The sequence below is a fragment of the Cavia porcellus genome, unplaced genomic scaffold (assembly GCF_034190915.1).
Source record: "Cavia porcellus strain 051 isolate PalLab524CR breed Dunkin Hartley unplaced genomic scaffold, mCavPor4.1 scaffold_8, whole genome shotgun sequence".
Taxonomy (NCBI): domain Eukaryota; kingdom Metazoa; phylum Chordata; class Mammalia; order Rodentia; family Caviidae; genus Cavia; species Cavia porcellus.
Genome location: NW_026947491.1, coordinates 49,354,061 through 49,378,541, shown reverse-complemented (window position 1 = coordinate 49,378,541; position 24,481 = coordinate 49,354,061). Strand labels below are relative to the sequence as shown.

The window sequence follows — 24,481 nt, the reverse complement described above, 5'->3', positions numbered from 1 at the left end:
CATCCACATTTTGATACTAAAAGACCCAGTATTTTTTTTTTTTTCTGATTCTTGAGATAAAGTCTCACTTCATAGTTCAGGCTGGTATTGAACTCATTGTGTAACCCAGGCTGGACTCAAACTCATGGCACATGTCCTGCCTTGGCCTCCCAAGTGCTGGAGTAATAGGTGTGTGCCACCATGCTCAACTCCAGATACTCTATACCAGAGAGTCGTGAAAGAATATCACTTTCCACCATAGCCCATTAGGAGAACAAATGCGTTTTTTTTGTTTTTTTGTTTGTTTGTTTTTTAACAAATGCGTTTGTAATCCCTTGGCCCTACTTTTCCTTCTGCTTCATTTTTCCAACCAAGCCTAGAAATTAGACTCAGCCACATAAATAAGTCTTTATTGAAAAAATAACAATTGTTTATAAATACAATAAATAATCCTCCCCATACTGCTCCTATGAGGATAAATAATACCAAAATTTCCCTTCCCATCTAATAAATATGTAGCTTTGTCACAAGTCAGCATTGGTAATTTTTTCTTAAATAGAGAACACTTAAAGTGCCATCCTTTGCAAGGGTCATGCTAATCTCAGTATCATTCCAATTTTAATATTTGTGCTGCCAGGGCCAGGAATTTAGCTCAGTGGCATAAGCGCTTGCCTGGCAAGTGCAAGGTCATGAGTTCAATCCCTGGTACAAAAAAAAAATTATATATATATATATAAAATCTGAAGCAAGCACAGTATTAGTTTTTTAAAAGCAATTGTCACTAGAATTAATGGACTAATTCATTTTCTGGCTCTCGCGTGCCTGAACTAATAGATTTGTCTTGCCATTGCTGAGCCATGGCATTAAGGGGTCAGGGTTGCTGCTCCATGGCCAAAGACTCGGGCAGCTACAGCCACAAAGGCCTGGAAGCTGCGAAGGATCTTGATTCTCAGAAGAAGGCGCTGCCATGGCTGGTTGGGACTGAGGCTGGGAATCTGAGGCTCCCACTGGTGAACCTCAGGCTGAAAGAAAACAGGGCACTGTCAGAAAGGACTCTACCCCCCACCCTGCAGGCCTCTACCTTCTAGGCCCCCAGTTCCTACCTGCAGCAGTTGGCTGAGCCCCAGCAGGGAGGCGTGAAGCTGGCTGACAGGCCCATCAGGGAATAGTGGAGGCTCCCCTGTGAAAATGTCTGAGCCCAGCAGGTTCTGGTAGAAAACCAGACCCTGGTAGATCCTCTGCAAACAGAACTGGGAAGGAAAGAAGCAATGAAGCAGATGATCTTCATTCAAACCAAATATCAACCCAGTTCTTTACCATTCTTAGCCACAACCTGTAGTTCACTTCTGTGCCCACTCATGTTCCCAGTCCCCTTTGCCTCATGGCTCAGCTTCATATTAGTGATACCTGACTGTTGTCCTTGAGTCCTTGTGGATCACAGCCATCCCCACATAGGATATGGGGGACATAATCTGTAGTCTCTTCATCTGCCTCTTCTCTTGGTGGCTCCTGGAATGAAGGAAATGTGAATGAAGTTTTTTTTTAATTGGTACCAGGGATTGAACTCACGACTGACTGCTTGTAAGGCAGGCAGGCGCTTATGCCGCTGAGCTAAATCCCCAGCCCCAGTGAATGAAGTTTTGTTTTGTCTTTTTGCTAGGGACAGAACCCAGGGCCTGATGCATGTCAGGCAAGCACTCTAGCACTGAAACATCCCCAGCTCATAACAAGTATGAAGCCCACCAGACACTTAGGCTCATGTTCTCCCAGAGCCCCAAGCTCCTGTCCTCTCACTCTGATTCCTTTCAACCCTACAGCTTCCACCCAGCGCCACAGATTCCACCCAACTCTGCAGCCTCTGAAGGCCTGGAGAGGTTCACACTGTCTGGTCTCAGGATTAGACACTCACCACATGTCCTACTGATGGATGTGCACTCCAAGCCAGGGTGCAGAGCTTCTGTGACAGCTGCTGGCACTGGGTCCAGGATGGGTTGCTGCTCCCAGAGACTGCCCGGGTCTGTGCAGTCCAGGGGAGCAGCAGTAGCAGCATCACAGCTGTGCTTCCCAGCATCTTGTCACCTGCTTTTCAAATCTAGATGGCTCAGTGTCTTGCACCAGTCCTGTGGAATCTCTCTGCCCACTTCCCCTTGCTCTGAGCCTGATTCTCTTCTGTGTCTGTTCACTGAGTTTCTGAGCTGGTTCCCTTTGTTTCTCTCCCTTTGTCTCTCAGACTTTTTAAGGTCTCTCCAGAGCAAGACCCGCCCTTTACAGCACCAGGTGACTCACAGCAGGTGGGATTTCCCTCCCTGCATCATCTCCCTTAGTGGAGAGCCCAGGTATATATCCTCTGTTCCAGGGGAAATGAGTAGTAAGGTTGCTGTGGCTGGAGGCCTAGGATGGGACACATATGTAATGCTCTCCAAGAATCGAAATGGCCATAGAGGGGTGGGGGAAGTAACATTTAAATTAATCTGGCCTCAAGTTCCTTCCTGATGAATTTGTCTCTAATGTTTTTGCTTCCCAAAGCTTTACCCCTACCCCACCCCAAACCTAATTTCCTCATTTCCTCTTGCTTGAGAAAAAAACAAAACAAGCACTTGCTCATCTCCCAGAAGGATGGTAAGGGCAGATGGGATAAAGTTTGGTAGCTACCTGATGCCCACTATCTAAGAATAAGGAAACTGTTCTCCATTGCAAACTGTTCTTTTCACTGGTGGTCCTGGTTTCAAGGAAGAGGATGGACCCAAAGGCACTTTGTTGACTAGGAAGCCATATGAATGCAATAGAAGTTATCACATCTGCTCCACTTGAGGCCTCACTGTGGTAAATACTGAGGAGAGGTTAAAAAACCACCTGATTTTGTGCTCAGTTCGGCAGCACATATACTAAAAACCGCCTGATTTTTTCAACTCACTCAATGGCCTGAGGTTTCATGGGCTCTGTGGTATTTTTTCAGGGTTCCAGTGTTAGCCCCTAGCTTCTGTCCCATGCCTTCTTTATCCTAGTTCTTGGTAGTAGAAGATGCTGCTAAGAGTGACTGGCTGGTCCTGCAGCCTGTTGCATCCATGGGTAAAATCCATTGACGTTGATTTCATCATCCTCCCTGATGCAACATCCAGCGAAACAACTGAGTGTGAGATTGGGTGTGGGAGTGGAGGGTGGTCTGAATCTGGGGCTGCCCCAACCCCTGTGGAGGGTCCCAAAACAATTTGGACGTCAGAATGAGCCATGGGTGACCACACAGCTGCCTCTCAAAGCATCCCCAACAAGTTGACTCTTTTGTTCTTAGAAACTTTCCCTGCATGGAGGTCTCCCTTCCCTTAGAGCTATTGCCCAATAAAATTTCTGGCTTGAATATTTGAGTCTGTGGTAAATCTACCCTTTAGGTGAAACATTGCCACCACCAAAGTAATATCTTTTTTTGGGGAAAATGGTTTGCTTTTCCCTGTATAGGATAGACATAAATGGAATAAGGAAGTTAAAAAGAGGACATAGGGGCCAGGCATGGTGGCACACTCCTGTAATTCCAGCACTTGGGAGGCTGAGGCAGAAGGACAGCAAGTTCGAGACCAGCTAGGCTACAACATGAAACCAAGTCCAGCCTGAACCAAATAATGACAACCTGTCTCAAAAAGACCAAAAAAGGGGCTGGGGATTTAGCTCAGTGGCATAAGTACCTGCCTGGCAAGCATGAGATCCTGTGTTCCATCCCCGGTACTGCAAAAAATAAATAAATAAAAGGCATAGGAGTTACTCTTTGTATAGTGTCTCCTATGCTTTTCCCAGCTCTGGTCCCCATTTGGGGTGCCCTAAAAAACTGGAGATGAACTCTAAAAAGGAGAAGGAAGTGGAGCCCTGGGGACTGGGATGAGACGGGTGTTGGAGGCATAGGGCTCTGGCCTGTTTCACTTCCTGGTGCTGCAGTGGTTGGGTAGGAAGCAGGGTTAGTGGGACAACTGTGGGACTCTTGTGCAACAGGAACTACTTCCAAAGAGACCTCTGACCTGGAGCTCCAAGAAGCCCTTGACGTCAGCTGGGCCTCAACCGTTATGCAAATCATTCACCAGACACTCCTGGACAGGCCTTCTAGTTGGATGCACAGACTCCAAATCCTGCCAAAGTTCCCCCAGGTGCTTATTAAAGATGGCTAATATGTATCCAATTTTCAGTTTATGCCAAGTACTCAGCCTAAGGATTTTACATATATTAATCCATTTAATTCTTACAACAACCCTATAACGTAGATAATATTACTATCTCCATATTACAGATGAAGAATCTGAGGTGGAGAGATAAATTAATTTGCCAGTAATCAAAAAGCTACAAAGTTGCTGGGTGTGCCTGTGCACAGCTCTAATATCAGCACTTGGGAGTCTGAGGCAGGAGGAACCTTAAGTTCCAAGCCAGCCTGGGCTACACAGTGAACTCAAGGTCAGCCTGAACTACAAAGCAATACCCTATCTCAAAAAACAAAACAAAACCAAAAAATAAGCTACAAAGTTGGTAGAAGTGCTGCAAACATAATTTGGCTTCAGAGCTTGTATTTTAGGTAGGCATGATGACACGTTTCTATTTCTACTACCCAGGAGGGCAAGGCAGGAGGATTGCCTCAATTTGGAGCCCTGCCTGGGCTACATAGTGAGCTCAAGGTCAGTCCAAACCAGGTAGTAAAATGCTGTCTCAAAACAAAATGTATACTTTTTCATTGTTTTGGAGACAAGATCTCACTATGCAGTGCAAGCTAGCCTTGAACTCATGATTCTCCTACCTCACAGATCCTGCATTCTTTTTTCTTTTCTTTTTTTAATAAGCATACTAGTAATTTAACCCAGGGCTTTTGCTTTTCAAAATCCATTTTATTTCAAAGAGAAAAAAATTTTAAAACACAATAATTAGGGGACAACAATGGTACATACGTTATGCATTGCCATCCCCAAATCAGTCACCCAAAGCACAAGTCATCTGCATTTGGTATCAAGTTGGTACACTTGATACCAAACAGTACCAACACAAACCTTTCTCTTCAATGAATTCATAGACATCAATAGTGTAACTATTTTAACTGTATTATCTACCTACACACACATATGTTGTTTCTTCCAGCTCCTCACACTAGTGAAACAATATGATGTTTACACATGCATGTCTACTTTATTTCATTTATGAGTATGGACTCAAGTTGCATCCATTTATCTATAAAAGTCTCAAGTTTGTCCTTTATGGCTGAGTAGTGCTCCATTATATAAATATACCATGTCTTTTTTATTCATTCCTCAGTTCATGGGCATTTAGGTTGTTTCCAAGATTTAGCTATTACAAATTGTGCTGCTGTGAACATGGGTACACATATACAACCCAGGGCTTTTGCAATGAGCTATATCCCCAGCCTTTTCCATTTTTGTTTTGAAACAGGGTCTCACTTAAATTGCTGAATTGTCCTGCTACACTCAAATTTGAGATTCTCTTGCCTTAGCCTTCCAGAGTACTGAGATCAGAGAGGTGTATGCCACCACATCTGGTTAAAGCCTACAATTTATTTGTTTTGAGTTTTTGAATCTTTTGATCTGTACATAGTCCAGACACATTAACACTGGGCCACTGTTTTGTTTTTTTTTTTATTATTTATTTATTTATTTATTTTTGGTCTTTTTCATTTTTATCGGTACCAGGGATTGAACTCATGACTGCCTGCTTGTAAGGCAGGTGCTTATGCCGCTGAGCTAAATCCCCAGCCCCCAATTCATCCTGGTCTTGAGCTCACTTTGAAGCCTAGGCTCACATTCCCAATCCTTGGTTCCTTTTATAAAAGTCTCCTATTCTTTTTTAAAAGAAATGCTTTAACTGCTTTTTATTTTTTGTAGTGCTGGAGATGGAATACAGAGCTTTTCTCATGCCAGGCAAGCACTTTAAAACTGTATCCTTCCTTAGGCATGGTGCTTGCTCAGGTAATACCCAGTACACTGGGAGGCTGAGGCACAAGGATCATAAATTTAACCCTAGCCTGGGAAATTTGACAGTTTAGCCAGACTCTGCCTAAAAATACTGAAAATGTGTTGGCGATGTAGCTCAGTGCAAAGGCTTTGGGTCCAATTCTCGGCACGGCAAACGAACAACCTCTGAAGAATTTCTTTGAAGGGAGTCCCTATAGGTGATCTTTATAAACACCAGCTGAGCTAAGTTACCCCAAGACATCTCAGAGCCTAGATCCAATCCAAAGTTGTTCAAACTCACAGTTAGGACCTATGAATCCCTTAGAAGTGAGGCTTGATGGTGCAGGCCTGTAATCCCAGTATTCAGAGAAGTGGAGGAAGGAGGATCCCAAGTTTGAGATCAGCCTGGGCAATTTAGTGAGACCCTATCTCAAAATTAAAAAGGGGTCTGTGGAAGTAGGTCAGAGCAAAGGCCCTGGGTTTAATTCTCTGTACCAGGGGGAAAATCCAGAGTAACTATAAGTGGCATATCCTTACCAAATGTCCCAGTTTGCCCAACTAGCTGTATTCATCCCCTCTGCGAGATAATGTCTAGCTCCACTGACAAGGGGAATTTGATAGTTGGGAGATTCTCGTTCCCTGGACTATGAAGCGGGGGAGGGGCCCTCTGGGGAGAGAACACTACCGATGGGAATTTCAGATGGATGTCTTTAGAGCTATAGAAAATGTGGCCACTTGGACCGAGTCAGAAGTTGGCCTCCCGCTTCCTTTTTCTCTCCTGTATCTAGGAATCATAGGAAATGCCCTCGAGTTTCGGGGGCACAAGGTCATATGCAGTGGGCTCACAGGAGAGCCAAAGAAGAGGGGGCGGACTAGGCTAGGCTGGGAATACCCAGTAGCGAGTTCCCTGCAATTTGTCCTGCGTGCCCCTCAATCTAGTTTCTAAAGTTATCGAGAACCTATTAGTTCAGTTTTCAAATCTGGGGATAGATTTGTTCAAGAAGGTCTAAACGTCAAAAGCTAACTTTTCAACATCTCGAAGCCAGCACGCATACGTCTCAATTTGTCCCCGTCGGCTGCCCGTAACCTTATTTTTGTCCTGCCCTAGCGTAACGCGCCTTCTTCCGGAAGCCGTCTGTACCTTGCGCCTTCTGATTGGCTTAAATGCCCCCAAACCCTTCCTGATTGGAAGCAGCGATTGGCAAATCTGCTGCCTGTCTCGCAGTAGGTTAGGTTGAGTTAGAGGCGCGGGGTAGAACTGGGGAAACTGGAATTTCCCGCGGAGTTGACGGCGCTTGCTCTCCCCCTACTCATTTTAATTCCACGCGCTCCAAAATATCCGCCATGGAGAAATCTTGGTAATGACCCATTCCCCGTAAGCACCCCAAGAACACATCTGACCCTTGTCCTCATCCCTTCCATCTCCGTCACCGGGGGAGAATTCTGGGTAACCAATTTCTCTGGTTCCCCCAGAGAATTCTGGGTAGCTGTCCGTTTCCATCGCCTTCCCCTAACCCCCGCCACAATTGTTGGTAACTGGCCATTCTTATTGATCCCCCTAGAGAATCCTGCTAACTATTGTAGAAGATTCTAGGAAACTTGTTTTGTTCTCACTATCCCCTTTCCCACCCCCAATTCTAGGAAACAAGCATTTTAGACCTAATTGCAACTCTCCTATACCCGAAAAACCTGCTTCCTTCACCTGATGGTTAAGGGCTGAACCAGGCAAGTGAGCATGTCTGGAGGGAGGAGAAAGGGAAGTTAAGGAGACTGGGGTGGTAGCGAGTTCAGAGGGTCAAGAGGAGAGTAAGGGACATCCCACACCCTGCTGCCTACTGTAGCCTCTGACAGAGTCATCCCTTCTACTTGCCTCCTCACCCTCCTATCCACATAATCTAGAAGACACTAAATGCCAGTACCTGGGCCTACTCCTGACTGAGTTACTCTTTCCCCTTGCAGGCCAGAATGTCCTTTCTAGGCCCACTGGTGCTGTTCTGCTGAAGGCTGGGTCAGGTATCCACAGGGACTCTGTAACACAGCTGCCATCATATCACCACCATGAACTTTGAGGGTCTGGACCCTGGATTGGCAGAGTATGCCCCATCCATACATTCCACCTTGGACCCTGTCCTGGATGCCCACCTGAACCCAAGTTTGCTACAGAATGTGGAGCTGGACCCAGAGGGAGTGGCCTTGGACGCTCTTCCTGTCCAAGAATCAGTGCACATAATGGAAGGTGTCTACTCTGAATTGCACAGCGTGGTGGCTGAAGTGGGTGTGCCTGTGACTGTCTCCCACTTTGACTTGCACGAGGAGATGCTGTGGGTGGGGAGCCATGGGGTAAGAACCACACCCCTTAATGGGTTTTGAAAGAGCATATCGGAGGTCTTTTTCTGGTCTGCCCAAAGGACATCTGCTTTTCAGGGATTCAGTACTGAGTTAAAGTGATGAGATTTAGCCTGTCTCTTTGGTCAAGCCAAGGAGAAGAAACAGGGGAGTCTTGCCTCCAGAGATGAGTGACACAGATTGTTAGTTTTAAGACAGTATCTCAAGCCAGGTGTGGTGGCTCAGGCCTGTAATCCCAGCACTGGGAAGGCTGAGGCAGGAGGATCATTGTGAGTTCGAGACCAGCCTGGGCTACAAAGTGAGCTCAAGGCCTGCTGAACTTCATAGATCCTGTCTCAAAAAAGAAAAAAAAAAAAAAAAAAAAGTATCCCATTTGTGCTGCAGTTCCATTCCACCCATCATTTAGTCTTTAATGACCCAAATCCAATCTTTAATTCCTCTCCTGTTTTATTTAATAATCACAGAATCTTTAACGAATGTTTCTGCATTTTTACATGGAGCCATTTTGTCTTTGATTTTTAGTCTGCCTCTGAGCCTTTATTAATGCTAATTTTTAAAAATGTATACCTATATTATCATTAAAATAAAGCCTTTGGTTTCATAGTATAATGATAATATAGGGGCTAGGGGTATAGCTCAGTAGCATGAGTGCCTGCAGTGTTCTGAGTTCAGTTCCTGGTGCCAAAAAAAAAAAATCATATGGTGACCTTGATTTACTTGTTAACTTTCATAGGGCATGAGTTATGCTTCCATTAGAAGGAATGAATTTGCTGTATTTGTCACATTCATTTAATTCAGTAGGTTGTATCTATTGCTTTGTTAGGGAGAGGAAATAAAGCTGAATAAAACATAATCTTTAGCTGGGCATAGTGGTCACACCTATGTTCCCAGCTGCTTCAGATGCTAAAGCATAAAAATTGCAAGTTGAAGGCCAGCCTGAGTAATTTACCAAGACCCTGTTTGAAAATAAAAAAGGTTTGGGGATGTAGCTCAGAGGTAGAGTGCCTGCCTAGTATGCACAGGGTCCTAGGTTCAGTCCCCTGAACCATATAAACCCCACACCAAACAATCCTTATCTTCAAGTAGTTCACATGACAATGAGGGAAAAAAGACATAGCAATAAATAACCAGGTATGGTAGTACATGCCTGTAATCCTAGCACTGGGAAGGCTAAGGTCAGAGGATCACCAAGAGTTCAAGACCAGCCTGAACTACATAGTAAGACTGTCTAAAAAACAGCAACAACAAAAAGAAAAAAGCGAAAGACATGGAAATTAATTTTTCAATACTAAGTGCTAGTGTGAAAATATCTACTATGTGGTAGAAAGCATGAAAAAAGACTCAGAAAAGGCCTCCAGAGGGAGATGACATCCAAACTGAGGAACTGAATCTTGAAGGAGGAATAGGGGAAAGGTTGTATTGAAATAGGGTAAAAGAAGATTTCTAAGATATTTCACAGCACTGGGGATTTAACTCAGCGGTAATGAGTGCCTACCGGGCAAATGTAACGTCTTGAGTTTGATCCCCAGTACCAAAAAAAAAGATATTACACAGCACAGATAATATACTGATTGCAGGAACTACTGAGAAATTAAGACTTACTGGGCTGAAAGCTGAAGTTGAAGAAGTATATTTGTTCAACCAGATTTTTAAAAATTTAATCTTGGTTGGGGGATTGAACTCGGGTCCTCATGCCCTTAGCTATTCTCTCACTCTTTAAAATCACATGACTAGAGGCTGGGGATTTAGCTCAGTGGCATAAGCACCTGCCTTGCAAGCAGACAGTCATGAGTTTGATCCCCGGTACCGATAAAAAAAGGAAAAAAAAAAAAAATCACATGACTATAGACCTGTATGCAGGTCAGGATGATCATTTTAGACAGGGCTCTCGCTTATTCTTTTTTTTGTCTTTTGACAGTCTCACTGTAGTTTAGACTGGCCTTGAGCTCACTATGTGTCCCAGGCTGGCCTCAGACTCACAGTGATCCTCCTTACTCAGCCTCCCAAGTGTTGGATTACAGCCATGAGCCACCATGCCTGCCATCTAGATCCTTTAAAGGCATGCACAAATATTTGGAAAACTTCATATATTCTGTTAAAGGAGCTTGCATCTGGTCCTTCAGTCCACAGAAGGATTTTTACCCGAATGACAAAGTCTAATTAGCATCCTGGACCTCTTGCTGAGGTAGCAGTATAGAGTTTGATTTAGAGGCTCAGGATTTAGCTCAGCAGCATAAGCACCTGCCTCACAAGCAGGCAGTGGTGAGTTCGATCCCCGGTACCAATAAAAAGGAAAAAGAAAAAAAAATAGAGGTTGATTTAAGGAGCATGGGACAGAACTCAGAGTTTGCAGGCTATTGTAATAGTACACAAAATAAGGTAAAAGCCTGAAGGAAGCACTCCAGAGATGGGTATGCAAGAAAGATTTGTAAATATTTTGGAAGTACGATAAACAGGACTTGGCTAGTAAATGTCTTTTTTTTTTTTTTTTTTTTTTTGTACCAGGGATTGAACTCACAACTTCGTGCTTGCCAGGCAGGCACTTATGCTGCTGGGCTAAATCCCCAACCCTAGAGAGAGTTCTTTTTTGGTACTCCAGATTGAAGCCAGGGCCTTTTTATTCATTTATTTTTTATTTTAACAGGAGGTCTTACTAACTTGTTAAATTGCCTAGACTGGGCTTGACTTGAGATTCTTCTACCTGAGCCTTCCAGAATGCCAGGATTATAGCATGCATCAGCCCACTTAGCAAAAGAGATGTTTAATAAGTATTTGGCTGTATAAGTGGTACAAGTAAGAGGAGGAAATAATGAATCATTAGCTTCAGGATGGAATAAGAAGTTAGTAGATTGAGAATAGCCATGTTTCAAGAGTGGTGGAAAGAAGGAGAGCTTGGGAGCTGGGGTTTTAGCTCAGCAGCATAAGTGCCTGCCTTGCAAGCAGGCAGTCGTGAGTTGGATCCCTGGTACTGGTAAAAACAAAAAAGACAAAAAAAAAAAAAAAAGAAGAAGAAGAAGGAGCGCTTACAAGGAAAAGATACGAACTGAGAATCAGAACAGAAACCAGGAGTGAACAGCATCACAGAAGGCAAAGTCAGAATGAGCTTTACATTCTCTGTTCCAGCTTGTTACTCATTTCCTAAATGACTGATAGAGATTAAGGCTTGACTATGGACTTTGTGATGATGTGGTGTATACTTGTAATCAGTCCCAGGACTTAGAAGCCTGAGGCAGGAGGATTGCAGCTAGTTCCAGCCAGCTTGGGCTATATTGTAATTTCAAAGCCAGCCCAAACTACATAGCAAGACCTTGTCAGAGAAAACCAAACCAAAACAAAACAAACAAAAAGACTTGACTATGAATCATAAAAAAGCCAGCTGAGCTGAACCTCAGTGCCAGGAAAATATAGCCAGTGTGGTGGTGCTTACCTGTAATCCCAGGTACCTGGATCTCAAATTAGATACTAGTTTGGTCAAATTAGTGAGAGCCTAGCTGAAAATTAATAAAGGAGGGTTTTGAGCATGTAGCTCAGTTACAGAGCATTTCTGTAGCATGTATTATGCTAGGTTTAATTCCCAATATAGAAGAAGAAGAAAAAGCCAACTGCCTAGTGGAGGTCCAGGGTCCAGGGACTTTGTCCCTGGCCTTTTGTGTGCAGATCTAATAAACTGAGATATTAACTGTTCAGTAGGATGATTGTGAGGATAAAGTGAGGTAGAGTTTACGAAAGTATTTTGTAGCCAGGTGTGGTGATGCACTCGTGTAATCCCAGCACTTGAGAGGCTGAAGCAGGAGGATTTTGAGAGTTCGAGACCAGTCTGGGCTACAATGTGATTCAAGGCCAGCCTGAACTGCATAGTGAGACCCTGTCTCAACACAAAAAACAAAACAAAGTATTTGTATTTTGTAATTCATTCATGTGGGACAGTGTTTACTGACTGCTCCTAGCCATATGCCTCAGTTATCCCTAAGCCAGAAAGTCCAGATCAAAGAGAAGAAAAGCTAAGCAGATTTCAATCCTGTATCTGGAATGGCCTTAAACCTCCATTCTGGATGTCTCTGTTGTCTTTGTCTCTTGCAGGGCCATGCCACTTCTTTTTTTGGCCCAGCCTTGGAGCGCTACTCATCCTTTCAGGTCAATGGCAGTGATGACATTCGCCAGATTCAAAGTTTGGAGAATGGTATCCTTTTTCTCACAAAGAACAACCTCAAGTATATGGCTCGTGGGGGACTCATTATATTTGATTACTTGTAAGTAGCTTTTCAGTTCTGCACCAGAAAAGAGAAAAACTTATAGTGTGGGAAGGCTAAAAGGATTGGCAGCTGGTAAGACTCTGGCCTGTTGGTCTTTTACTTTTTCTCACAGGCTGGATGAGAGTGAGGACATGCACAGTCTCCTGCTGACTGACAGCAGCACGCTACTTGTGGGTGGTCTGCAGAACCATATACTGGAGATTGATCTGAACACTGTCCAGGAGACTCAAAAGGTGCAAGCCTGGGCTGGACCCAAGAAAGCCCCTTGCAGGGCCTAGGACATTACAGAGGAGGGTATATGCTTGGGCTGGCAATGTGCTTGAAATTGGAGATGACCTTTCTGTTCCTTTGGTCGTTAGAGAAAGTCATTTTTCTCACTGGTTTCTCCTCTTTCTCTCTCTAGTATGCAGTCGAGTTACCTGGAGTTACCATCATGAGACAGACAAATCGCTTCTTCTTCTGTGGCCACACATCCGGCAAGGTGACCAAATTCCATTTGTTTTCCTACCATAAGCCCTGCTTCACTAGACACCTGATTGAGATGTGCTTTTCCTAGTTGGATTGGAAATGAGGGAGGAGAAGAATGAATTCACTTCCTACTTGGTTATGTTACACTATGAAATTATCTTGTGTCTTGATGTTTTCTAAAACTAAGTGCCTAGAAAGAAAAAGGGTAAACAAGAGTTCTTTTGAACGTCCCTTCCAGCTCTTAGTTTCTCTTTTTAGCCTTTTATTTGCTCTAAATATCCATATCCTAGAGCTTTAGTTTCTAAAGTAGCGACTTCACAGGGTTAGGTAAGTGCAGGATTCTTCCTAACAGCAGAGTTGGCAGATAACAGTTATCCCTTCTTTAGGTTTCCCTTCGAGACCTCCGTAGTTTTAAGGTGGAGCATGAATTCGATGCCTTCTCAGGGAGCCTGTCAGATTTTGATGTTCATGGCAACCTGCTGGCTGCCTGTGGCTTCTCTAGCCGCCTCACTGGCCTGGCCTGCGACCGATTCCTTAAGGTGTATGATTTGCGAATGATGCGAGCCATCACACCACTTCAGGTTCATGTGGATCCTGCCTTCCTGCGCTTCATTCCTACATATACTTCTCGTCTTGCTATCATCTCCCAGTCAGGTATAAAGGGGTTGTAAGAAATGGGTTAGAGATGTCAGTGAGCAAAGAGGAACTAGGCATAAGGAATACTCTCCAGACCCTCTTTTAGGGGAAAGCAATACTCCCACTATTTCACTTAGGCTTGTTTAGAGATGAGCAGTTTTATTTTCTCCCTGGGTATGAGGAATACGGGAAAAATAAAGACGAAATAGGCAAACTAACTTGCAAATTGCTTTTGCTAAGCAGCAAATCATCTTGTGATTTATGGGAAGGCATCAGATGGGATTCTATCTCTAGGCATGAATTTAGGGTATGTCTTCCCTTGATATCAAGAGACGAGAGGAGAAAAGGTATAAAAAGATGTCCCCCTTTCACTTTCTAGGGCTCAATGAGTCTCTTCCTCCCTCCTAGGGCAATGCCAGTTTTGTGAGCCCACAGGCCTGGCCAACCCAGCAGATATCTTCCATGTGAATCCTGTGGGACCTCTGCTAATGACATTTGATGTGTCCGCTAGCAAGCAGGCCCTGGCCTTTGGGGATTCTGAGGGCTGTGTGCACCTTTGGAGTGATTCCCCTGAGCCTTCCTTCAACCCCTACTCCCGTGAGACTGAATTTGCTTTGCCTTGTCTTGTGGACTCACTGCCTCCTTTGGACTGGAGCCAAGACCTGCTGCCTCTTTCCCTCATCCCTGTTCCACTTACCACTGATGTGCTCCTCTCTGATTGGCCTGCTGCCAACTCTGCTCCTGCTCCCAGGTTGTACCTAACCTCTAGATCGAAAGGAGGGAGGGGGAAAGGGGCAAAACAACAGAATTTTTTGCTAGTGCCCTACTATCATCCTGATGTTTGTCTGCCTCCTCCTCTTTCTTTTTTTTTTTAAACTACTGGGGCTTGGGGAGTGGAAAGGTGGAAGCCCTAGAATTATACTGGATTATAGGCGAGCACCACCTGTGGATGCAGAGATACTGCGCACCATGAAGAAAGTGGGCTTCATTGGCTATGCACCCAACCCCCGCACCAGACTGCGCAATCAGGTGTGTTCAGAGGAAAGGGGTTAGCCTCCACCCTAGCCCACTGATGATTCTCTTTTTCCTTTACTAGACTTTTGCTTTTAGACAGTTTGTGGGGCTTTGGCAGCCTGCCAAATTGAAGGATCTATGTTTAGTGTAAGGGAGAATTCAGAGACATGGAAGATGGGTCCTTGCTCTTAGGAAGTTTAGTATCTGGTTAAAGGTAAAACATTATCTACATCAGAAATTATTTATGTCCTATTGTTAATGCCAAAGGGATATTATAGGCAGAGCATGGTGGTGTATGCCTGTAATCCTGTTACTTGGGAGGCTGAGGCAGGAGAATTGAGGTGAATTCAAGACCAGTCTGAACTACACATCGAGCACTGTCTCAAACAACAGCAACAAAAAGCAAAGAAGTCAAAGGAGGATTAGAAGCATTCAATGCCAATGCCATTTGGAGGGGAAATGTTTCCTGGGCTAGAGTGGTCAGGAATAGCATAAGAAAAAAGCACATATTGGGGCCAGGGATTTAGCTCTGTGGCATAAACCCTTGCCCGGCAAGTGCAAGGTCAAGAGTTAGATCCCTTGTACAAAAAAGAAAAGAAAAAAAAAAGCACATATTAAGCTGGAAAGGGGGGATTATAAGTAGATGGTAATGGTGGAGAAGAGTCAAGATGAGAGATCAGTATTTTTAAAGGTCTCAAATGCAAAAGCATTTATGAAGAGGAGGCAAATCTGGCTAGATAAGCAGTTAATAATGGGAAGTAGCAGGAAATTAGAGGTTAGAAACGATGAGGATAGTGAAGCTTTGAATGCTAGTGTATAGTGGAAAAAGTCTTGCACTGAAATCAGTATTCTGAGATGGTTCTTTTGGTAGCTGGACAGAGTGAATATAGACAGATAGTGGGGAGTTGTCACAGCTGTCCAGCTGTAATGGAGCAGAAAGATGGTAGTAGAAATAAAAAGGAAGCAGAGGATGCTGAGAACACTATGCAAATAGAAGGCTTATAGCTTGGTGGCTTTCTCAATGTTGGGATAAAAGGGAACTGAAAACTATTAAGACATACAAAAGCTAGGCATGGTGGCACACACCTGTAATCCCAGCACTTGAGACTGAGGCAGGAGGATCACTTCGAGTTCAAGGCCAGCCTATGCTACATAGTGAGTTTGAGGCCAGCCTGAGCTACATAGCAAACAAAACAAAACAAAACAAAAAAAGAAAAGACATACAACAGAGTTACCTCTTTTTTTCTTTAAACCCTAGATTCCTTACCGACTAAAGGAGTTGGACAATGAATTTGACAGCTCTAGCCAGGTCACTGAGTCACTGATAGGGCGGGAAGAAGAGCCACATCTCCACATGGTTTCCAAGAAATACCGCAAGGTGCCCGGGAACACCAAGTCAGTGAACCTGTGGGATGTGGAAGGATGTCCTGGGAAGGATATCATATAAAAAAGAACTGAAGGTCTCAGTCAAGAAGCTTCCCTGTGACTAGGGAGGTAGCCCAGTGATACAGTGCTTAGCCAGTGTGCATGAGGCCCTAGGCTTGACCACTAGCACCAAAACACATAAAAAAGCAGCCTTCACCTACCACTGTGGACCCAGGAGGGAGGCTTTAGGGAAGGCATGGAATCCTGGGAACATTTCAGGGACTATAAGGATAGTCTCATCTTGCTCATACTGTTTCTGTTTCAGGTAACCATCAAGTATTCCAAGCTCGGGCTGGAAGACTTTGACTTCAAACACTATAATAAGACCCTCTTTGCTGGATTAGAGCCCCACATCCCCAATGCTTACTGTAACTGCATGATTCAGGTAAGGGCTGAGATTTCCATTAAACAGAACATGCTGCCTACTCTCTTTCTTGCCCATTGCTCTTCAGCCCCTATTCTACTCTTCCCAGGTTTCCATGTGTTTGTTTTGTTTTTTAGTTTTGTTTTGAGACAGGGTATCACGGTGTAGTTAGGGATGGCCTTGAAATTAGTATGTAGCCTAGATGATCCTCCTGCCTCAACTTCCCAAGTGCTAGGATTACGGGTGTGTGCCACTATGTCCAGCTTCTTTCCAGGTTTCTGTGACTGAGACCACCATACCTTGGCCTCATTTAGCATTCCTTATTGCTTCCACAGCTGCAGGTCTCTGTGAGCCCCAGTGCTTTGGTAGAGTCCTTTGTATTCTCTAACAGCTCACTTAACCTTACCACTTCTCTTCCTCTCAATTTCCTGTACCAGTTATCCTTTTCTTCCCTCCAGGTGCTTTATTTCCTGGAGCCTGTTCGCTGTCTAATCCAGAACCACCTTTGCCAGAAAGAGTTCTGCCTGGCATGTGAGCTGGGCTTCCTCTTCCATATGTTGGACCTCTCTCGTGGTGACCCTTGCCAGGTCAGTTCCTGGACCTAGGACATTTAAAATGGAAGAGGAATTGAGGAGAGTAAGCAGGGACATTGCTATGTTACTATCCACAGGAGAGAAAATAACCTTTCCCATCCTCATACCCTTTCCAGGGCAGTAATTTTCTTCGGGCATTCCGTACCATTCCCGAGGCCTCAGCCCTTGGCCTGATCCTGGCTGACTCAGATGAGGCATCAGGCAAAGGTAATCTGGCCAGGCTCATTCAGAGGTGGAATCGCTTCATTCTCACACAACTGCATCAGGACATGCAGGAGCTGGAAGTACCCCAGGCTTACCGAGGTGTTGGAGGCAGGTATAGGATTACACAGGAACAGTTAAAGCTTTCAAGACCTTAAAGAGTCTCATAACTTCCTGAGTGTGCATATATTACCCTCCCCACTCTTAGCAGCTTTTGTTCATCGGGGGACTCTGTAATTGGGCAGCTGTTCAGCTGTGAGATGGAGAACTGCAGCCTCTGCCGCTGTGGCAGTGAGACCGTGCGCACGTCATCCACCCTGCTTTTCACACTCTCCTACCCTGAGGGTAGCAACTGTGGTATACCCTAAAGCTGGGTTGGGAAGACCCCCTGGATATCCTGTAACAGCAGGGAGGGATGTTGGGGGAGCTAACTAGCGGAAGGGAGAGCCTGGAGTGAAGTATCCAGTTTCCTCTTAGATAAGACTGGGAAGAACTATGACTTTGCTCAGGTGCTGAAGCGAAGCATCTGCTTGGAGCAGAATACCCAGGCCTGGTGTGACAACTGTGAGAAGTACCAGCCCACGGTGAGTGTCGTGGCCCTGGACTAGAATCTTAATACATTAGTGTCTCAGCTATGGTCACACTTGGGATTCACTCAGTCAGCAGGGATCTATACAGAATGAGAGAAACCTGCCAGGAATTTAGCTCAGTGGCATGAATGCCCCTGCCTGGCAAGCTCGAGGTGGTGAGTTCGATCCCCAATACCAAAAACAACAAACAAAAAAAAGAATGAGAGAAACCCCAGTTTGAGGGACCAACCTCAGATTGTTTCTATTCCTGTCCAGGTTTCTTTCCATGTAGACTCCATCCTGTGTTGTTGTTGTTTTTGTTTGTCTTTTTTGAGAAAGGGTCTTGCTATGCAGTTCAGGCTGACCTTGGGCTCACTTTGTAGTCCAGGTTGGTCTCAAACTCAATGATCCTCCTGGCTCAGCCTCCCAAGTGCTGGGATTACAAAAGTGCACCATCACACCCGACTTCCATCCTGATCTTTGTTTTGTCTTCTCAGATTCAGACTCGAAACATCCGCCATCTCCCAGATATTCTTGTCATTAATTGTGAAGTAAACAGTTCAAAAGAGGCAGATTTCTGGAGAATTCAGGCTGAGGTAAGAACTAGGTCATAACACAGGGATTTTAGGAATTCTTTCTTTCCATCGGTCTGTCTGTCTGTCTGTCGTTGTGAGACAGGGTCTTGCTGTACAGTTCAGGCTAGCCTTGAGCACACTTTGTAGTCCAGGCTGGTCTGAACTCTTAATGATCCTCCTGCCTTAGTCTCCTGAGTACGGGACTACAGTGCCACCACGCCCAGCTTATTTATTTTTTTGAGACAGGGTCTCACTATGTAGTTCAGGCTGCCCTTAAACTCACTGTGTAGCTCAGAACTTGTAACCATCCCCCTGCTTCAGCCTCCCAAGTGATGGGATTACAGGACTTTTCTTTTACTTCTTCTCTTTTTTTTTTTAACTACTGGAGATTGAATTTTTTTTTTAACTACTGGAGACCTTTATACTGAGTTACATTCCCATCCCTTATTTAAAAAATTTTCTAAGTCCCGAAATTACCCAGACTGGACTAAACTTGCAATTCTCCTAGCTCAACCTCCCAAAGTACTAGGTAGATTTTTTTATTTTTTTCTTCTTTCTGACTTTCATATAGGATTATGTTTTTAAGGAATCAGATATTTTTTCCTTCTTGTTCAGGTTGCTTTCAAGATGGCAATAAAGAAATATGGTGGAGAGATCTCCAAGAATAAGGAATTTGCTCTGGCCGATCGGTACGTAACATCTTGGTTGTTATCAAAGGATTGAATTACCCAGTGGCTCCTCTTGTTTCTGGCTAGATGCTTTGAGTACATTTGTAATTCTGTTCTGATAGGAAGGAACTAAGGAGTCCAGAAGGTTTGCTGTTGTGTTCCTCCATTGAGGAGTTGAAAAATGTCTGGCTTCCTTTTTCTATTCGGATGAAGATGACCAAGAACAAAGGGCTGGATGTTTGCAATTGGACTGATGGGGATGAGGTGCAGGTTGTTGAAAAACTGGGAATAAGGGACAGAAGGTGTGGTAGAAGCAGAGCAGGGGGAGGTGGAACCTTAAGGAAGAGAACAAGTCTTAACATTTACCAATGGTGGGATTTTCCCCAGTGATTTGGTTCAGTTCTGGGAGTCATAGATAGGCTATGATGAAGATAACCTACCCTGGTTCCCCATCCCTGACATCCCCAGCTCCCTGCCCTTTATCCCCATTCCCGGTCTTCCCAATCTTTAAACATAGCTCAGCAGCCTGGGTGCCCCCTCGCAGTGGGGCCTGGCCAAGGCAGAGGAGGAGCGTGGTGTCTGTGTGTATGACCTGATGGCTACTGTGGTGCACATCCTGGACTCGCGCACAGGGGGCAGCCTGGTGGCTCACATCAAAGTCGGCGAGACGTACCACCAGCGCAAGGAGGTGAGTTCATATGAGCCATGAGCACTCTTGGGAAAGGTCACAGTGGGGTCCTGGCTGTGTCCTGGAATTCCTAACAGAATGGTCCAGCCATTACCAGCCATTTGGCAGCTGCCTTTGTCTCTACAGGGTGTCACTCACCAGCAGTGGTATCTCTTCAATGACTTCCTTATTGAACCTATTGATAAAGTGAGTTGCAATATGTTTTATTTCCCCTTTTATGTCCCTCTTTGTTAGTGTCTTCATCCTCAGGGCCCTGTAGCATTCCAGGCATATTCAAGAGGGAGGGGTTGTCTGGAATAAATGATGTTAGTAAAATTAAAATCACACCTGAGGCCTGGCCTCAGTCTGGTTTGGGGAATGGGAAAGGGATGTACATTCATAGGCCCATAGGTATTTTTTCTTTTCCTTACCAATGCTAGGGATTGAACCCAGGTCCTTATGTATGCTAGATAAACACTCTCCCACGGATCTACACACCTAGCCCCTTGCTTTTCTCTAGCATGAGTCAGTACAGTTTGACATGAATTGGAAAGTACCTGCTATCCTTTATTATGTGAAGAGGAATCTCAATTCCAGATACAACCTGAATAGTAAGTGGTATAAAGCAGACCTAAGGGTGGGGGCAGTTTAAATTAGGTTTCAGAAAAGATCTGAGAAATAGCTTGTTAGTGCTCAGGACTGGTTAATTAATGCTAATGTTTCCCAGAATACTAAAGAGATTTCTGCCTATTAGACCTTAAATGTCGAAGCTGGAAATCATGAGGGTGGAGTAGGTAGCGGGGGAGATGAGGCATTTGATCAAAATGGTTTAATATGATTTTGAGTCCACCTATTCTTATCCCTAAGGGGTAAGAATTCTTATCCCTAAGGGGGTTCTTATCTCTTCTTTTGGAGATGAGCTCCTTGTTAAGTCTCTATTTGGTACCTCTAAACAATAATTTTTTTTGTAACGTTATTTTTCTAAATTTTCTAAACTAAAGTCCAAAGTGAAGAGCTTGTTTTCTGTCATATTTCTATTTTTTCTTTGGCATATCTCTTGATAATTTTCTGATTCAATCTGCTCTGTCTACCTGTTCTGTTTATCAGATATAATCTTTTACTCAGATACTTTGATTACTGAGGGAATCACAGAGTAGATCCAGAATCTCTCTGATCAGCCACCCTGGGTCCTCCCCTCTAGGTACTTCCCAATCCCTGGCCCTCTCTTCTGTATTTTCCCTTTCAGTCAAGAATCCTATCGAGGCTAGTGTGTTGCTAGCTGAAGCCTCCCTGGCACGGAAGCAGCGAAAAACACATACTACCTTTATTCCACTGATGCTGAGTGAGATGCCACAGGTTGGGGACCTGGTGGGCCTTGATGCTGAATTTGTCACACTTAATGAGGTAACCAAGAACAAACAAATGGGACACTGCAATAGAACTCTAAAGGTGTTAGGAATTGTAAGTATGTCTCTGAGTAACTCTTGTCACATAGGAAGAAGCAGAGTTACGCAGCGATGGCACTAAGTCTACTATTAAACCAAGCCAGATGTCAGTAGCAAGGATCACCTGTGTTCGGGGCCAGGGGCCCAATGAGGGTATCCCTTTCATTGATGACTACATCTCTACCCAGGAGCAGGTATTAAAATATGGAGGTGCCAGTGATTTAAACCTTGTGCTTATGTACAGTGCCCAAGGACCCTGGGAAGAGTTGTAGGAGGAGACTGCACCTCACATCCTGAATGATTTGTCCTTTTCTCTGTTCCTAGGTGGTGGATTACTTGACTCAGTACTCGGGGATAAAGCCAGGAGACCTTGATGCCAAAATTTCCTCCAAGCACCTCACAACCCTTAAATCTACCTACTTAAAGCTTCGTTTTCTGATTGACATTGGAGTGAAGTTTGTGGGACATGGCCTGCAGAAGGACTTCCGGGTCATCAACCTCATGGTTCGGGCTATGCTCTTTTAAGAGTCACTTGTGAAGCCAGGTGTAGTAGTGCATGCCTGTAATCCCAGCACTCAGAAGCCTGAGGCAGGAGGATTGTTGTGAGCTTGAGACCAGCCTGGGCTACAAAGTGAGCTCAAGGCCAGTTTGAACTGCATAGTGAGACACTGTCTCAAAAAGACAAAAAAAAAGTCACTTTTGAGGGAGGGCCAATCAAGGTATACAACATATTTTTGGCATTGTAAACCTTATGTATTTCCTACTTAAGTTTCCTACATTTTTATTCCTGCCAGGTGCCCAAAGACCAAGTCCTTGACACTGTCTATCTGTTTCACATGCCCCGAAAGCGAATGATTTCCTTGCGATTCCTTGCTTGGTATTTTCTGGGTGAGTTGCTCTGCCTTTTAGGCCTCTGGTAAAGATTAAGTGTAGGAAATATTAGCTGAATTTGATAGTATACACCAGTAATCCTAATTACTTGGGAGTTGAGGCAGGAGAACTGTAAGTTCACAGTCAGCCTGAGCAACATAGTAAGACCCTGTATTTTAAAAAAACAAATTTGAAACATGTTGAAGGACCAAGGAGGAATAGGTTGGCCCTGAGTTAGTGGTAACAATTAATTTGCTTCAGTAAGGGTGTGGTAGTACAGGCCTGTAGTCCCAGCCCTCAGGAGGATGAGACAGGAGGATTACCACAAATTTGAGGCCAGTCCAGGTTACATAGCGAGACTGTGTCTCAAAAAAAAAAAAAAAAGAAAAGTGTTGTATCCCTTCCTGTGCATTAGGGAAGGTGTTTGACTCTTTGCCAGAGAGCATGCTTTTCTTTTTTAATTGTTTTCTGGCTAGCAGGGTGGGAGTAGTGGGACATGTTCTTACCTTCCTTTCGTAGGTCCCAAACTATTGCATCTCTGCTTACTCTAGACCTGAAAATTCAAGGGGAGACTCATGACAGTATTGAGGATGCCCGCACAGCCCTTCAGCTCTACCGAAAGTATTTGGAGTTAAGCAAGAATGGTACTGAGCCTGAGTCCTTCCACAAAGTACTCAAAGGTCTTTATGAAAAGGGACGAAAAATGGACTGGAAGGTTCCTGAACCTGAAAGCCAGACAAGTCCAAAGAGTAAGATCTGGATGGGACAAGGGAAATCAAACTGGATAGGTTTTGATTCCATAGATTATAAACACCATAAAAATAATAACAATGCTGCCCCTACCTTATCTTTGTGAAGCACTTAACACTTTACAAAGCATTTAATCCTAACAGTGAAATAGACATTATTGGTCTATAATTTTCTCTTGTTAATTCTAAAATACTTGTGGATGGTCCATGAGTTTTTTGTTTTTGTTTTTTGTGCCAGTATTTGACCTCAAGACCTTGCATTTGCCAGGCAGGCATTGCACCACTGAGCTATATCCCTGGTCTGCTCCATGCATTTTTATGTTGCATTCTTCCTTCATAGGAAATATCCCAGCTGGGCATGGTGGTGCATCCCTGTAGTCCCCACATTAAGGAGCTGAAGCAGAGGGATCACCATGAGTTTGAGGTCAGCCTGGGCTACATAGTGAGTTCAAAGCCAGCCTAAACTGCATAGCAAGACCCTGTCTCAAAATACAAAAGAAAAGAAAAAAAAAAGTGTTTTTTTTTCCCCCATTCACCTTAACTAAGATTTGTGATCTCTTGTTTCTGACAGATGCAGCTGTCTTCTCCTCAGTGCTGGCACTCTGATCCATTCTCTCCTGTCAGTGTTCCATGGTTCCAGAACTGGGAGATCGCTTCCCAAGTTGGCTTTACCCTGTCCACTTCCAGAATCGGACCTGCTTAGGGTCTGCAGATGGTGCTATTTATAGATTTGGAATGCAGCTAAATTGTTGCAAAGGTTCTAGGAGCCAGATTCCTTCTTTATCCTTTGCAAAAACAGTGGGCCAGAAAGATTCTAGAATTGATGGAAAGTAATTAGTGTTCTTAATAAATATCCTAGGTAATTAATACCCAGGCAAAAAACCTGAATTAAAACTCCTCACTGGCTAAGGACTAAAGTCCTGGACAGTGATAGGCTGCAACACGAGATCCACATTTAGCTTAAGTCTCTTAACTGCCGGAGAGATACCTGAAGGGGCCAGCATGTAGCCTAGGTGGCCCTAGCAAACCAGTGTTGCCAACACTACTGCCAAAAGGGACTTTGGTAAATTCCAGTTGAGGATTGGGAGGCTGAGGCAGGAAGAGCAGGATTGTAGCAAGTTCAAGGCCAGCCTGAACTTTGTGGCATGACCCTGCCTCAAACAAGCAAACAAAATGACTGTGGGTCCTAGAGGAAGTTTAGCTCAACAGCTGGCTCACTCCTTTGGCAGCTGAGAAGCATCTGTCTTCCATTCCTTCTTTTGGCTCAAGTTTTATTTTTTTAACTTTTGTTTTAAGCCGCATGTTTTATACAATAAAAACAAGAATATTATTGTTTGTCTTTCATTAGAGAATGGCTGGTATGAGTAGAGTTAATGTCAGCTCTCCTTGTCTATTATGGCTTTACCTAACAATGAAAAAATTTTAAAGTTATGTTCAGCTCTCTACCTAAAACAAAGTTGTGGAGGCCAAAATTATGAACGTATATGTGTGTTTTTCCTGGACAACGTTAGGTCTTTGCTATAGGTGTGTAGTATCCTAAAATCGTCGAGGACCTGTGGTACGGTTTCATTAAGCAAGTAAAATGAAGAACTACAAATCCCACTGTATCTTTAAACCTGTAGCTACTGATAGGATCATTGTGGTGCCGCACTGCTTCCTGGGAGATGTAGTTTCTTATATGTAGAGAATTCTTGGCTGGCTAGCAGCGCACCTTTGTTTTTCAAGGTTC

At 44.2% G+C, this 24,481-nt stretch overlaps 2 protein-coding genes across 19 annotated transcripts; one reads left to right on the top strand and one right to left on the bottom strand.

Moving 5' to 3' along the window:
• Positions 1–842: 842 nt before the first annotated feature.
• Il23a (interleukin 23 subunit alpha) lies at positions 843–2,050 on the bottom strand. The gene is made up of 4 exons (NM_001172969.1): positions 1,889–2,050; positions 1,387–1,488; positions 1,083–1,229; positions 843–1,001 (listed from the first exon to the last, which is right to left on the bottom strand). The coding sequence occupies exons 1-4, from the start codon at positions 2,048–2,050 to the stop codon at positions 843–845; spliced, it is 570 nt and encodes a 189-aa protein (NP_001166440.1).
• Positions 2,051–7,107: 5,057 nt separating this feature from the next.
• Pan2 (poly(A) specific ribonuclease subunit PAN2) lies at positions 7,108–24,082 on the top strand. 18 transcript variants are annotated; one of them, XM_063254947.1, is made up of 28 exons: positions 7,124–7,267; positions 7,551–7,634; positions 7,869–8,249; positions 12,336–12,505; positions 12,621–12,741; positions 12,912–12,989; positions 13,363–13,630; positions 14,021–14,363; positions 14,545–14,641; positions 15,885–16,004; positions 16,317–16,436; positions 16,874–17,002; positions 17,125–17,324; positions 17,418–17,566; positions 17,687–17,793; positions 18,276–18,374; positions 18,969–19,042; positions 19,144–19,291; positions 19,539–19,709; positions 19,836–19,895; positions 20,209–20,299; positions 20,935–21,092; positions 21,184–21,327; positions 21,458–21,637; positions 21,928–22,021; positions 22,555–22,752; positions 23,093–23,176; positions 23,324–24,082. In XM_063254947.1, the coding sequence occupies exons 3-27, from the start codon at positions 7,968–7,970 to the stop codon at positions 23,128–23,130; spliced, it is 3,639 nt and encodes a 1,212-aa protein (XP_063111017.1). In that variant the 5' UTR covers positions 7,124–7,267; positions 7,551–7,634; positions 7,869–7,967; the 3' UTR covers positions 23,131–23,176; positions 23,324–24,082. The 18 variants fall into 18 exon arrangements, 17 of the variants coding, with proteins under 17 accessions (XP_063111020.1, XP_013014724.1, XP_013014723.1 ...); XM_063254950.1 differs by lacking the exon at positions 7,551–7,634 and having other exon boundaries at positions 7,108–7,267; positions 13,558–13,630; XM_013159270.3 differs by lacking the exon at positions 7,551–7,634 and having other exon boundaries at positions 7,108–7,267; positions 17,421–17,554; positions 19,144–19,285.
• The last annotated feature ends 399 nt before the right edge of the window (positions 24,083–24,481 follow it).